General features: G+C 39.6%; 2 protein-coding genes across 3 annotated transcripts; one reads left to right on the top strand and one right to left on the bottom strand.

Moving 5' to 3' along the window:
- The first annotated feature begins 1,054 nt into the window (after window positions 1-1,054).
- On the top strand, window positions 1,055-5,074 carry LOC132201136 (carnitine O-acetyltransferase-like). Of its 2 annotated transcripts, XM_059627072.1 has the most exons (14): window positions 1,055-1,215; window positions 1,660-1,801; window positions 2,237-2,388; window positions 2,448-2,577; window positions 2,628-2,800; window positions 2,859-3,021; window positions 3,073-3,244; window positions 3,386-3,570; window positions 3,629-3,729; window positions 3,785-3,904; window positions 3,957-4,079; window positions 4,138-4,336; window positions 4,486-4,623; window positions 4,677-5,074. In XM_059627072.1, exons 2-14 carry the CDS (start codon window positions 1,751-1,753, stop codon window positions 4,890-4,892), a joined length of 1,923 nt encoding a protein of 640 aa, XP_059483055.1. In that variant the 5' UTR covers window positions 1,055-1,215; window positions 1,660-1,750; the 3' UTR covers window positions 4,893-5,074. The 2 variants fall into 2 exon arrangements, with proteins under 2 accessions (XP_059483055.1, XP_059483056.1); XM_059627073.1 differs by lacking the exon at window positions 1,660-1,801 and having other exon boundaries at window positions 1,058-1,215.
- Window positions 5,075-5,457: 383 nt separating this feature from the next.
- Window positions 5,458-13,085, bottom strand: LOC132201133 (F-box only protein 11). The gene is made up of 10 exons (XM_059627066.1): window positions 12,845-13,085; window positions 12,311-12,619; window positions 11,915-12,068; window positions 11,665-11,854; window positions 10,832-11,201; window positions 9,417-10,269; window positions 8,808-9,028; window positions 8,529-8,747; window positions 8,218-8,425; window positions 5,458-7,856 (listed from the first exon to the last, which is right to left on the bottom strand). The coding sequence occupies exons 1-10, from the start codon at window positions 12,939-12,941 to the stop codon at window positions 7,727-7,729; spliced, it is 2,751 nt and encodes a 916-aa protein (XP_059483049.1). The 5' UTR covers window positions 12,942-13,085; the 3' UTR covers window positions 5,458-7,726.
- Window positions 13,086-13,122: the final 37 nt, after the last annotated feature.

Genomic DNA, 13,122 nt, shown 5'->3' with positions numbered 1-13,122 from the left:
TTTAATATTTTTGCTTTGTATAATAAAGCGAAATGATTGATTAAAAATATAGAGAATATTATTAAAAATTGCAAATTGAGTGCGTTAATAGCTTATAAACAAAATTAACTTTCTTATTATTTTTTTTAATATTCGTTTTTTATGCATATCTATCATGTTCTATCAATGCTAAAATCTAAAATATTTAAATTATCATTACTAAAATCCATTTTAAAATTTTAAAATCTCGCTCGCTGACATATTTCGACAAAATAATAACATATTTTTCTGCCGTTAGATGTCGGTTGCGCCTTAATTAATTAATGTTTTCATATCTGATCCAGTCTGATCTTTGCGTCACCCAGAGTCGCCCGTTGGATTCGGCGGATGCTGCGTATATTTATCCGACTTGCCTCTCTTTAAGTGCGGCCGCTTGCTGCCGATTGCCGACGCATTCGATAATCCAAGTTCGTAGTTCCGAGTCAATCAAATTTGCTCAGACTATGTTGGATGGAGGCGCCAGTGCTAACGAAAAGGCTTAAAACCAATTCAAGGGTTTTAAAATTCACATTAAATAAAAAGATTTACCTCTTTTCAACAGCAATTCTATTATTTGTGGAGCCCTTCAAATTCTTGATATCATATTTTTCTTTAATTACTGTTTGGTGCAATAATATTGTGATTCTATCTTTTAATGGCAGGCAAATTTCTTCAGTGCTCATGTTATTGTTGTTATGTTGTGGCCCGATCACCGCATGTTAAGTATTGTTTTATAAAAATAAAGGCGTTCCTTTTTGCCCTTTTTTATACCAAATAAATTGGAAAAATTCCACGTTTTATTAGAAAAAATGCCAATTTATAACTTTAAACTTATCAGTAACACTTTTTCCTTTTTATTTTAATTGAAATAATTATTGAAAAAAAAATGGAAAATTAAATGACGTGAACAATAATTATTTTATTAAACGCGTTTGCGTACAACCGTGAAGAACATGCGCCCCAATTGTCAGCCTTTACCGGGCTTTTAGCAATGATAGTAACATTTTTTACCGCCATCAGATGTCGGCGCTCCATGTTTTCAGCTGGTCTGTCCGTCGACAAGTCACCTGTTGTAGGATGCACTGACTTATTGGTGGATGCTGCCTGTTTATCGTGTCCTTGTCCTGTAGCAAGGGCAGCATCCCGACCTGCCCTGTTTTAAGGGCAACCTTGCTCTCAACCCATTCGTTCATCCTGGTTCGTATAAATTTGCTTCTTTAGCCGGATATTAATGATCTCTTACAGTGATCTACTTTCGTTGTTTTGCAAATTGTAAAAAGGTTTTTCTCGCAATTAGTGAGATCAAAGAAGAAAAACGACGATGAACTTTCGTATTTAAGATAATTTTAGATTGCGCTCACGTGGCAGTCGATAAATGTTAATCTGCAACACGTGGACTGAATAAAAAATCACAATTATAAAATTGAGTTTTCATCAAAGCCGATCAGATTTTTTTTTCATCAAAGACAATTTTTAAAAAATTAGAATTATATATAAAAAATATTATACGCAAGTACATAGTGGTCGGATCAATTTTTAAGATTTAAATTATTTCCAAATTAAAATTTTGAGCCTAAAAATTTTGCGAATGTTGTTTCAAGATCATATAGAGGAACAATATTGTTTTATAAATATTTTCAGCTGGTGAACTACACGTTTAGGAGCGCGGTTGGATAAAAGTTAGAAAACTACCTAGGATACAGCTAGGATATTTAAAAAAAAAATAGGAACAATGTTTGCCCAACTTTTTGAAGTGTCAATGGCCACTGCCTCCAAAGCAATGGTTAGTTTTAAATAAATTCGTCTGAACCCCTGGCCTGGCAGTTTAGGCTTTTATTTTAAGGAGCATGGTGCATTTTTGAGGTTATGTATCTGTATATTTTTGTATTTAATTTAGCATGAGTTTGAGTTGCAACATTGAGGTGATGGCAATTTATTAAAAAAAAATTCATTTCCGTTTTTAGGCGTTTGTGAGCTTAAGCTGTACTATTATTTTAATTTACAGTTTCTAGTTTGTTTTACTAGGAAATTTTGTAGCGTGTTACACAAATTTAAGTTCCATAGGTTGTTTCAGATTTAAGTTTTTATCTCTGCAATTAATTCAATTCCTTTAAAATTGTACATTTTTTTATGCCTGGTAGCTGGATTGAGTTTTGATTTTTTTTTCTGTTTCCTGCAATACGTGTTATGCTTGTATTTATAAAAAAGCTATTTTCAGGCTTCTTACGTGAGCAGAAGTTTTGCCCTGAAGCTGCCGAGCAAAGTGTGCGGCTCGATGGCTCCGAACGCAAGATTTTTCTCCCAAAATTCGCCACAACTGCCACGGCTGCCGGTGCCGCCGCTCAAAACCACCCTTGAGCGCTATTTGAGGTAGAAAACTATAAGGAAAAATAAATCGGTTTTATAAAATTTTAAAACATTTAATTCAGATCAGTAAAGCCGTTTGTCGATGAGAAAGAATTTAAAGTCACACAAGCCTTGGCTGAAAAATTTAGTGGTGGAGTTGGCGAAAAACTGCAGAAATTATTAGAGGACAGGGCAAAGAAAACAGAAAATTGGGTAAAGTTTATTTAATTATTTTTATTCTTTTAATATGAAAATTGTGTTAGCTGGCAGATTGGTGGTTAAATTCTGCGTATCTGGAGTTTCGAGCGCCTGTAGTGGTATTTTCCAATCCTGGTTTAGTTTTTCCAAGGCGCCAAATTTCATCCAGAGATGAGCAAGTGGCCCACGCATCACAGGTTATTTCTGCTGCTTTGGACTTCAAAGTCAGACTTGATACGTAAGTCAGATTAAATTAGTTTAAATAAAATAATTTCAATTTTCGATTAATTATTTAGGAATCAAATTGCGCAAGAAAAAATGGGACCTCATTTGCTGGACATGTCGCAGTACTTTAAGGTTTTGGGAACCTGTCGAATTCCAGCCTTGAAACGGGACAAGTTGCGCCTGCCCGACCAAAATGCGCCTTCGACTCACATTGTCGTCATGCACAACAATCACGTCAGTTAATTTTGGCTGATATATATATACGAAAATTAATTTTTAAATCAGTTTTTCAAAGTAAATGTCTATGGAGACCACGGCGGGCCCATCAGCCAGGGTCAGATTTTAGCCCAGTTGAAGGATTGTGTTTCCAACTCGAAAGAAACGGCCCCTCCTGTTGGCATCCTCACCTCTGAACACAGAGACAATTGGGCAAAGGCGCACGAAATTCTCAGCCAAAGTAAATATTTTTGAAAAAAAAAAAAATTATTCCCCTTCAAGTAAAAAAATTACTCGTTCTCAGAGATAAAAATTAATAGTTTTGAAGCTACAATTTTTCATTGTAATTTTTAAAATAATTAAAAAAAAATATGTTTCTTAGGTGCCAAGAATAAGGCTGTTTTTGACGCCATTGAAACGTGTCTGTTCCTGGTCTGCATCGATGGCCCTCCATCACCGGCAGAAAGGGCAGCACCCAACAAATTTACCTCGGCAGCTCTCAAAATGACTCACGGTGGTGGTTCTCTGGGTAACTCTGGAAATCGATGGTTTGACAAAACCATCCAAGTATGAATTTAAATTAATTTGTTGAAACATATATTTGAAATAATTTAATTTTCTCTAGTTTGTTTTTGGTCCTGACGGAGAGGTTGGCTTGACCTACGAGCATAGTCCTGCTGAGGGTCAACCAATTGCTGTCATGATGGACCATATTGTCAACTACTGGTTTGTTTTAAAACAAAATATTTCCAACTTTAAATTCAGCACAATCAAATTCTAGTGCGCAGCAACCAAGACCACAACAGCCAGCAATAAAATTTGCAAAACCTTTGAAATTGCAATTTGAGGTCAAAAGTGAAGTGTCTGGATTGATTGAACAAGCAAAAACCAACCTGGATAAGTAAATAATTATTCTTCAGTTGAATTTTAAATTAATATAAATTTACCTCCAGACTTGTAGATGACTTGGAAATGTACAGTTTTGCCTACACTGGATATGGAAAGGAATACATCAAATCCCAAAAGCTCAGCCCAGACAGCTACGTCCAAATGGCAATCCAGTATGCTTTTTACAGGTGAATTTATAATTAATGAAAAGTTGAAACATAACAACTAATTTTTTTTTTCACTCAGGCTGCACAATGTTCCTGGTGCCCATTATGAGTCGGCCGCCACTCGCAGGTTCATCCACGGACGGACTGAAACAATCCGCTCCTGTTCCTCCGAGTCGATCAAATTTGCTCAGACTATGTTGGACGGAGGCGCCAGTGCCAACGAAAAGGCCTCGACTTTGAGAAGCGCCATCAAAGCCCACAAGGATTACGCTACTTTGGTAATATTATTAATTAATAATTTTCCTGTGATTTTAAATTTTTTTCTAACTAGGTATCTACTTTTGTGCCTTATTTTTTTTACTCATTAGATTTATTCTTATTTAATTTTAGTTGTGTAATGCTGAAAGTACAATAAATAAAATTTTAGGCTTTGGCTGGAGAAGGTGTAGATAGGCACTTCCTCGGGCTTAGACTGATTGCCACTGAGAATCAAATTGAGCTTCCAGAGTTCTTCAAAGACGCCGCCTTTACCCGGAGCTCCTACATGCGCCTCTCCACCAGTCAGGTGGGGTTTCATAAATTTTAATCAAGAACATTTTATTGTAATGTGAATTGTAGGTGGCAGGGCGCAGCGAGTCTTTCATGTGCTACGGTCCTTTAGTACCCGATGGTTATGCTTGTTGTTACAACCCGAGGGCCAACGACATCATCTTCGGAACTTCCGCCCACAATTCATGCTCCGAAACCAGCGCTCGCAATTTTGCCAGCGCTTTGGAAGAATCCTTCACCGATATGCAAAGAATCTTGAACCTGTCGCCTCTGGCCAAACTGTGATTAACTAAGAACGCCTTTTTATAAAATTCACATGAAAAATAAACAAGACCACCTTTATAATTACCACCCAAGACTGCAAAAAAAATAATTTACATGAAGACAATAAAATATATTCAAAAAGTGTAACATTATCAAAATTAATGAACTTCGTTTGAAAAATAAAAATATGTTGCTTTATGAAATTTCTTCCTCCTTTAATTAGTGTAACTTGTTAAAAAATTGATAGAAATTATAATTTATAACTCACTAAGCGGCCAGATCACATAAATTAAATATCTTTTATAATTTATTTAGCTGCTAATAACAGTACAATGTTGATTACAAAGCAAAGAAGTTTCCAATGGAAAATGAAATTATGTTCGAAAAGCTAAATGTAAGTAAATTTTAACCTTTCACATTTTTACTAAGAAAATATCGCTTTAACTTTATTTACTAGTTCACCTTGTTGATCCTTTAACTCTTAAGTTTGAGGTCAATTTTGAAGATCTTTTTTTTCCAACGGTATTAAAAAAACATCAAGAGGCAATTTTTAAAATATCTGGCAAAAGTTTTTGTATAAAATAAAACAGCTCGAGGGAATTTTTGTGCATTTTCGCTATATATTTTAATTATTTATGATACAGCAGTTTATTATTAAGTGCAGCACTACAGGGTTTTGTAGTACACATAAATAAAGTGAAAACAAATTAAAAAATAAAATTGATGGATGAATAAATACATTCCAGTGTGTGTATGTGTGTCGTCTCAAAAAAGTTGACAAATTGTTTGTTCCAAATGCTAACCTCTAATTTTCTGCGCTTGTATAAGTGGTAATTACTTTTACAATTGTTTGTTTTTTGTTGGAAAGATGGAAAAACGACGCTTTGCGGGTCTGACAAAAAGCTGCGGCCAATTTCCGTGCGCAAAAGGCACCGAAACTACATTTATATATAAATCTGCTACCACAGCTTGCGTGTAATTTATACTTGCCCCCACTCGGTTCGTTCATTTACTTATGCAAATGGCAAGAATGCGATCAGTATGATAAAATTGGGCGCAACTCGGGCACTTTTAATCGTTTGATCCGGATTGGTGTTTGGCCGAGTGGCGCCCCAACTTTCAACGACCCTCTCATTTGGAACTGGTATACAAGGGTTGTGTGATAACCCACCACGCTAGACATCAATCGAAACGCAATAGATTTTCAATTAAAATCATTTAACAAACGCGTCAAATCTCTCTCAACTTCATCTTCTTACACAAAGACAACACTAATTAACTCTTAGGACAAAAATCACACATGAAATCCGCATCAGTTTTTCTCCGAACAAAAACAGTAAGCCCGAGATTGATATTTTATTCAACTAATTGCAGTTGCCGTACGAGTTCGACCTCTCGTTCAGATCACTTGGTTTGTCACTGTTTAATTCTACCTTCACTTTTTCCTTTTTCACACACGAGTTTTGTAAAAGTTAGTAAGTTCTTCTCAAATATGGCACTTTTTGCTTCTTGATTTAGCGCACCACACACTCGTTTCAAAATTAGAGAGTAGGCCTTATTTCTGGCGGGCTGTGTGATTGAGTCTAACGCCAAGGACGCCTCCGGTCTACAAGTTTCAAGTTCGAATCGCGGCCGATCCTTTCTTTTACAAAATATACTAATTTGACTTCTTTGATGAGTGCCACTTTTGGAATTTTGATCAATTTCCGCCCAGAGGCGTCCTTCGCAGGCTAAATTGTGAAAAATGCGGAAATGAATTAAGTGCCTGTCCGTCCGAAGCAGTGACGCTTTTTGGCACTTTGCGGGCTGCGGGGCCCGTGGGTTTTTTTCCTGTCTGTCATTCACCTAAGCTAGTGGTTGACAAAACTAAGTTGCCCAGCACTGGCGAGTGGAAAGAACGGTGCAAGCGAACCAACAGCCCGGCGAACATACAGTCTTGTCCACAAATAAAGACCACTAACTTCAGCGAGATATAATTTATTTACATTATCGAAGAGTTAAAATTAAGGTTCTAACCAGTCACGCGTGCACGGGCAGAGAGAGGGAGAGAGAGAGAGAGTGGAAAAAGTCAAGAATCGGTAGAGTACGTAGTGTGTTCGAAAAGAAAGAAGCTCGTTCGGTGAGAAAACAACTAACGCTTCTTTTTACAAAATACACCTAGAGTCTAAAAGTCTCTCAGCCTCACAAATAATTCTCAACATTTGTAGCACTTACAGTTATTGCTATTATTCAGAAAATGATCAGTTGTCTTCGAAAAGTGGTAAAAATCGCGCAGAGCCAAATAAAAATACAAAATAGTTAATCGGGTTAAGGAAAAAGAAATTGTACAGGTCGTGTCGCAAGACTTGATAATATATAATTAATTTACGCTGAATATCACCACACAATACTTAATTAGTAGAACACTCTGTTCCTCTTAAACCGTACTTATTTACAACAGGGGCTCTCCTTCTTATTTTTTCCGTAAATGTTTTGAAAAAATGGATTCGGCAAAATCATTACAAAAATTGTGCAACAATTAGAAGAACAAACAGTACATATTTTCATACAAAATGTTATTGGTTCCGATGCAAAACAATCTTCTCGTAAAACGCACATTTTCACAGCTAACCTGACAATGGAGTTTGTTTTTACTTTTCTCTTACCAACTACAATAATGATAAAGTTTGTTAGATCAGTGAACGCCATAGTGTTAATTTCCGCCCGCGCCTTACCTTTTTCATTCGAGGCGGCTAGTGTAGTGAATATCATGGCTGCGCACGCAAGGTGGGTGAAAGGGTGGGGAATTTTTGTCAGGGCAAACTTAGGATTAACTTCTTTGCAGATGGCAGTGCTCGCGCTCGGATGAGCAGGACCTAGTTGACCATGAGGGTGTGCGACTCCATCGGCGCGGCCGAGTCGTACAGGGTGTCTGTGTCTTGGGTCGGCTCACCTTGCAGGTGGCACTGGTTGCTCAGGGTGCCTGCGCCACAGTCGCAGAAGAACCTGCCGGCAAATCAGTTTGTTTCATTAGCAAATTACTTTAATTGAAGTTTTAGAGCAACAAAATTATCAATTTTGTATTTAATTTTTCAAAAGAAAGTATCAACATAAAAAATTATAAATGGATGTAAATGAACAAAGTTTTGTTTAACATGTGCAACCTAGCAATAGAGCTTAACTGTATTCCTTAGGTTTTCAATTTAACTTCAACATTTGGCAATTTCTCATCAGTTTTCTCCATTGCTGATCAAACTTAAAAATTTACATAGTTACCAAAGCCCTCAAATTTAAACTGTCAATTTTGAACTTTTTTCTTTACTCATTAAAATCTGATTAAAATGCATGAATTTGGGGTGAAACTAACCTGTCATGGCGGATGAACTCTACATCGTGACCAGCATGGCAAGTCTTGATGCAGTTGACGCAGATGGCATTACGATCAGTCGTGTTGCAAGTCTGGCAACGATAGAAATCGTGCATCGGGAATGAAGTGTAGCTGGATATTTTGTACAGGCATTGGCCATTACTGACGGCCTTTTCCACTGCATCTTGATTGTTGAAGATCTTGTTGTCTGCAAGACACACATTTAATAATTTCTCCTCATGACCACCCACCCAATCACACAAAAACGCTATTCTCTCTATATAAATTACATAAAAATTCCGAATTCTTACTTCGGACACTGGGCGAGACGCCACTGGCAAGGCAGAGGCCGCCGAAGCGGTTGTTGAAAATTTGGTTCCACTCGAGCGTGGCGGTGGCGTTGTTTGTGATTTCGACGCCCGCTGCCAGCCCGTCAAAAATGCGGTTCTTGCGCAGCACAGGGTGGCTCTGCGTCGAAATCAGCACGCCTGCCTGCGCGTTCCGGAAAATGTCGTTCTCCTCGAGAACGCCTGGAAAAAAGCACAACGTTCACAACCCCACTCCTCTCTGATTACTGAAAAGCCCAAAACCTTTTCCGCCGTTGAAGATGCAGATGCCGCCATCGCGGCCATCAAAGATCTTGTTGCGCTTCAAGGTTGGATTTGAGTCTGTTTTGATCCACACGCCAGCCATGGCATTGTCGAAGATCTCATTTTGCTCTAGAAGACCTAGACCCCCGTTGTACACAAGGACACCTCCGTTCTGGCCACCCCAGATTTTGTTACCCCTAATTATAGGATTGCTGCCCGTTCTGAAAATGAGAATTTGAGTGAATTATTAAAAGTTGTATGATAAAAATGATTCACTAATTTAAAAATGAACATTTTTCTATATAATATTGTATGTATGGAATATGGATGATGTATTTGGGCAGAGAATACATTAATAAAACACAATTTTCTACTATAAAGTAGATAGATAATTACAATATTTAAAAAAGCGCCAAATTAATAATCGAATTGTAGAAAATAATAATAATATATTTCAAGATAAAATTGATGGAAATTATGTGATATATGATAAATTAGAATAAATTAAAAGAGGAGATAAAACAGTTTGAAGTTGACTGAAAATTGTCTTGCTGTTATCTATGTTGAAAAAATTCCTATCCAAAATTGTGAGAAATTTTAAGTACATACCTGATTTGCACGCCTGAGTATAAATGGTTGAAAATATCGTTGTCCTCGAGTTTGCCGTGCCCATTGTCATAAAAATAGACGCCGACCTGCTTGCCCGAGTGGATTCGGTTCCTGCGCAGGACAGGAGTGCTGCCTGTGGTGATCCACACGCCGGCCAGGGTGTTGGCGTAAACCTCGTTCTCCTCAATCAACCCCTGGCCCTTTTCATGCACGTAGATGCCACCATGCTGGCCATGGTGGATTTTGTTGTGCCGGACGATCGGGTCGCTGTTGGTCCGGATCTGGATGCCGGCCAACGCGTTCCCGTAAATGTTGTTGTGCTCGATGAGGCCGCGACCCTCGCCAAAAATGTACACGCCTCCCTGGTGGCCGTTGTAAATCTCGTTTCGGCGAATGGTCGGGTTGCTGTTTGAGGTGATCCACACGCCCGCAAAGTTGTTCGAGTGGATTTTGTTGTCGATGAACTGGCCAAGCCCGTTTTCGTGGACGTAGATTCCGCCTGTTTGGCCGTGATGGATCTCGCAGTGAACTACTGTCGGGTTGGCACCGGCCTTTACTTCAAACCCAGCAATTCGATTGTTGTGAATGTCGTTGGCCTCAAAGTACCCCATCCCATTGTCAAACGTGAAGATCCCGACGTCGCGGCCGTGGTGGATGTGGTTGCGGCGCATGATTGGGTTGGCGTAGTTTTTCACCCAGATGCCGGCTAGCGCGTTCCGGCTGATTTCGTTGTCCTCGTAGGTGCCCTGCGCGTAATCGGTGACATACAGGCCCACGTTCTCGCAGTCCGAGATGTCGCAGTGCTTCACAACAGGGTTGGCGCCCAACCCGCTCACGCAAACTGCTGACCCCACTGAAAGAATTAAAACAAAGCAAATTGTTACAAATTTGAAAACCCCAAATAATTGTGATAGGCATTGAATTTAAGTCAATATAAAATATCTAAAACGGATCAACTGAAAAATTAAAATAATAATAATAATAAAATTGCCGATTTGTCCAATTGAGGTTTAAAACTTGGTCATAAATTGATTCCTTCGTGGCCTAGAATTTATAATGATGGCATCGCATATTGCAGTTAGATCAGTATGACGGGGGAGATTCTTGATAGACTGCCTAATTCCTAAGATTGTAGTTTTCCTGAAAAAATCTTACAATGACCTTCATTTTTTTTTTTGCTTCAAATCAATCCCTTGCCAATATGTGCCTTATTATTTATTATACTCCAAGCCACTGAAGAAATAAAACATTGAAGCTCAATTTTCAAAGTTGATTTGGGGGGGGGGGGTATACTTAAAATTTCTTTTAGATAATATCTCAGATCCTTTTCTTTGTAATAATTCATGATGATATCCAATTGAAATTATTGAAAATGATCTTTTGAAAAGAAAAATCAGTTTGATTTTTTAACTCACCAACTGATGTACTCCTAATGATGCAGTGGTCAACTGTGGGCGAGCAGTTCTCCTGGATCTCCAGGCAGTAGTGTTTGTGGTGAGGAATGGTCGATGTGACGTCAGGCGAGAACTTGAGCGTCACGTAGCCAACGTAGGCTTGCTTGGCGCCCTCGGAAAAGGTGATGGTCGATTCAGTGTCCCTTTCAAGGATCACATTTTCGGCGACGTTCCCTGGCGCAGCGCCAATGAGGGTAGCATTTGATTCAATGCACAGGTACTCTCCACGGTAGGTGCCGGCATGCAGGAAGATGAGAATGTTCTCCTGGTCCTCAGCTGCCTCCAGAGCATCTTGGATGGTGTTGTAGTAGGTCAGGTTGCGGCCTCGTACCTGGAAACAGTTCCATTTGATGTTAAATTTGTGTATTTTATCGTCGAATTTTAAATTAAAAAGTTCAGTATCTAGACTGGCCAATTTGGTTAGGTAAGATTGCAAAAGGATTTTGTCGGTCAAATTCAAATTTCCTAATTAAAAGCGGTCTCAAGGTCAATTGATTAATGTTAAAATATTGAACTTAACCTGAATTGAAGGTAATAAAATATAAGGCAATTTCTTTACTTTTTCTACCTTCCCACTTTTTTTTTTTTAAATAAAATTTGTATTTATGAGATATCAATATGAGCAGATAATGCCTTGTGGTGGTATGGTACATCAGTGAACTTAATTTGAAACTAAACTAAATTCATTTGAACAGCAAAAATAATAACAGACAGTCTAATTGAAAAATACCATAGTTATAAACTAAAAGTTTTCTCATTTATAAAATACATGCTAATTTTTCCAAGTAGTTTACCTGCTCCGTGGTTTTAGCTGCAGAATCTGAGTGGCCAGGTCTGACATGGACGCCCTTGTAAAGCTGCCGGAAGCTCTCCTTCCAAGGGTTTGCGTGTTCCGACTCATCCACAGGGATGAACTTGAATGTGCAGGGCAATGGGTTAAACAATGGGACGTCAAACTCGTAAACGAGCTGGTAAAGGTTTCTCCTGCAAATCAGCAATGTTTATATTTTAGAATAAAAATTTTGGCGGATTAGATCGTTTTACCATAATTCAGTGTCATTTGCAATGGCCTGGAAACGTTTGCAGACTTGACTAACTCGGCACAAGTCTTGCTCTAGCAAGTAGCTGAAAATGGTGAGCAACACTTCATCAGGTAATTCATACTGGAGGTAGTGGGCCGCCGTGGTTGAGTAGCCACCTGAAATTTTAATTGCAATTAATTGAAACGAGTTACTTGAAATAAGTTGGAATCTGTCTTGTTTGAAAGTTTTAAATCCCCCTCTTCTGCAAAGATTGACCTTGAAGGATCTTAAGCAGAATTTAAAGGGGCAAAATGTTTCTTTGATTCAGGACAACTTGAAGATTATTAGAGATGACAAAATTGTGCAAATATTCAAATGAATTAATTTTTTTTGAATAAATTATGAAAATTTTGCAAACCTTCGTTAGTGATTGAGCAGGTGCGTCGAGGCCTTTTGCGTGCTGGAAGCATCGAAGGCGAGTAAGTCGAGGGCGCCGACGCGGCGGAGCCGGCGGCGCCGACACTGCTCTCATGGTGGGGTGACTTCCTGCGAAGGTCGTAGGGCGGGTGGTGTCCCGGACAGCTAGACGAGGAGGAAGCGGCGGAGGACGAGGAGGAGGAGGACGAAGACGACGAGGGGCCTGCCGAGGGCGGCGCCGTCGACGATGCCGACGACGAGCCCGCGGCCGCGACTGGCGGCGCTCCACACGGCACGTCGCACGGTTCAGCTGCAGCAGGAAAGAAAACAAAAATATAATTAAGCAGGAAGGAAAGAAAGAAATAAAGGGAGAATGTACTGATTAACAAGGTGTCTCGGGACCTCCGAGTTGGGCGCCAAAGGTCCTCGGGGTCAAAAGGGAGTTGGAAAAAGGGGTCTAGGGGGATGGCCCGGCCTTAGAGAGGGCCAGAGGGACCAAATTGAACAGGGGTGCGAACTCGGTGGAGACACTCACCCGAGGAGGTGCGCGACGGCAGCGGGATTCTGTTGACGTTCTTGCGTCGCGAGCGTCGCACGTAGGAACGCGACGACGTAAACGAAGCGCTCGGCATCACGGCGCTGACGTGTTGAGACGTGAAAACGCTCGCACCACCCCTGAAATCGACTACTTAAAACTACACAGACATGTCAATCGCCTCGTCCTGACAGCCAGACGGCCATTTTCTCCTTTTCAACACTGCTGCTGCGGACGGAGACGGGCGGGACTGGGCGGGACAAGTTGCAACAACTCGT

This window comes from Neocloeon triangulifer, unplaced genomic scaffold (assembly GCF_031216515.1).
Source record: "Neocloeon triangulifer isolate White Clay Creek 2 clone unplaced genomic scaffold, ASM3121651v1 ptg000014l, whole genome shotgun sequence".
NCBI classification, from domain to species: Eukaryota; Metazoa; Arthropoda; class Insecta; order Ephemeroptera; family Baetidae; genus Neocloeon; species Neocloeon triangulifer.
This window is presented reverse-complemented; position numbering and strand designations above follow the sequence as displayed.

Excerpts from the sequence above, each read along its gene's own strand:
- LOC132201136 (XM_059627072.1), top strand. The coding sequence starts at position 1,751 with ATGTTTGCCCAACTTTTTGAAGTGTCAATGGCCACTGCCTCCAAAGCA. Across the intron at positions 1,802-2,236 it reads CCACTGCCTCCAAAGCAATG|GCTTCTTACGTGAGCAGAAG; the intron begins GTTAGTTTTAAA and ends AGCTATTTTCAG. Across the intron at positions 4,624-4,676 it reads TGCGCCTCTCCACCAGTCAG|GTGGCAGGGCGCAGCGAGTC; the intron begins GTGGGGTTTCAT and ends TGTGAATTGTAG.
- LOC132201133 (XM_059627066.1), bottom strand. The coding sequence starts at position 12,941 with ATGCCGAGCGCTTCGTTTACGTCGTCGCGTTCCTACGTGCGACGCTCG. Across the intron at positions 12,069-12,310 it reads CTGCTCAATCACTAACGAAG|GTGGCTACTCAACCACGGCG; the intron begins GTTTGCAAAATT and ends TTAAAATTTCAG. Across the intron at positions 8,748-8,807 it reads CATCTTCAACGGCGGAAAAG|GCGTTCTCGAGGAGAACGAC; the intron begins GTTTTGGGCTTT and ends GCTTTTTTCCAG.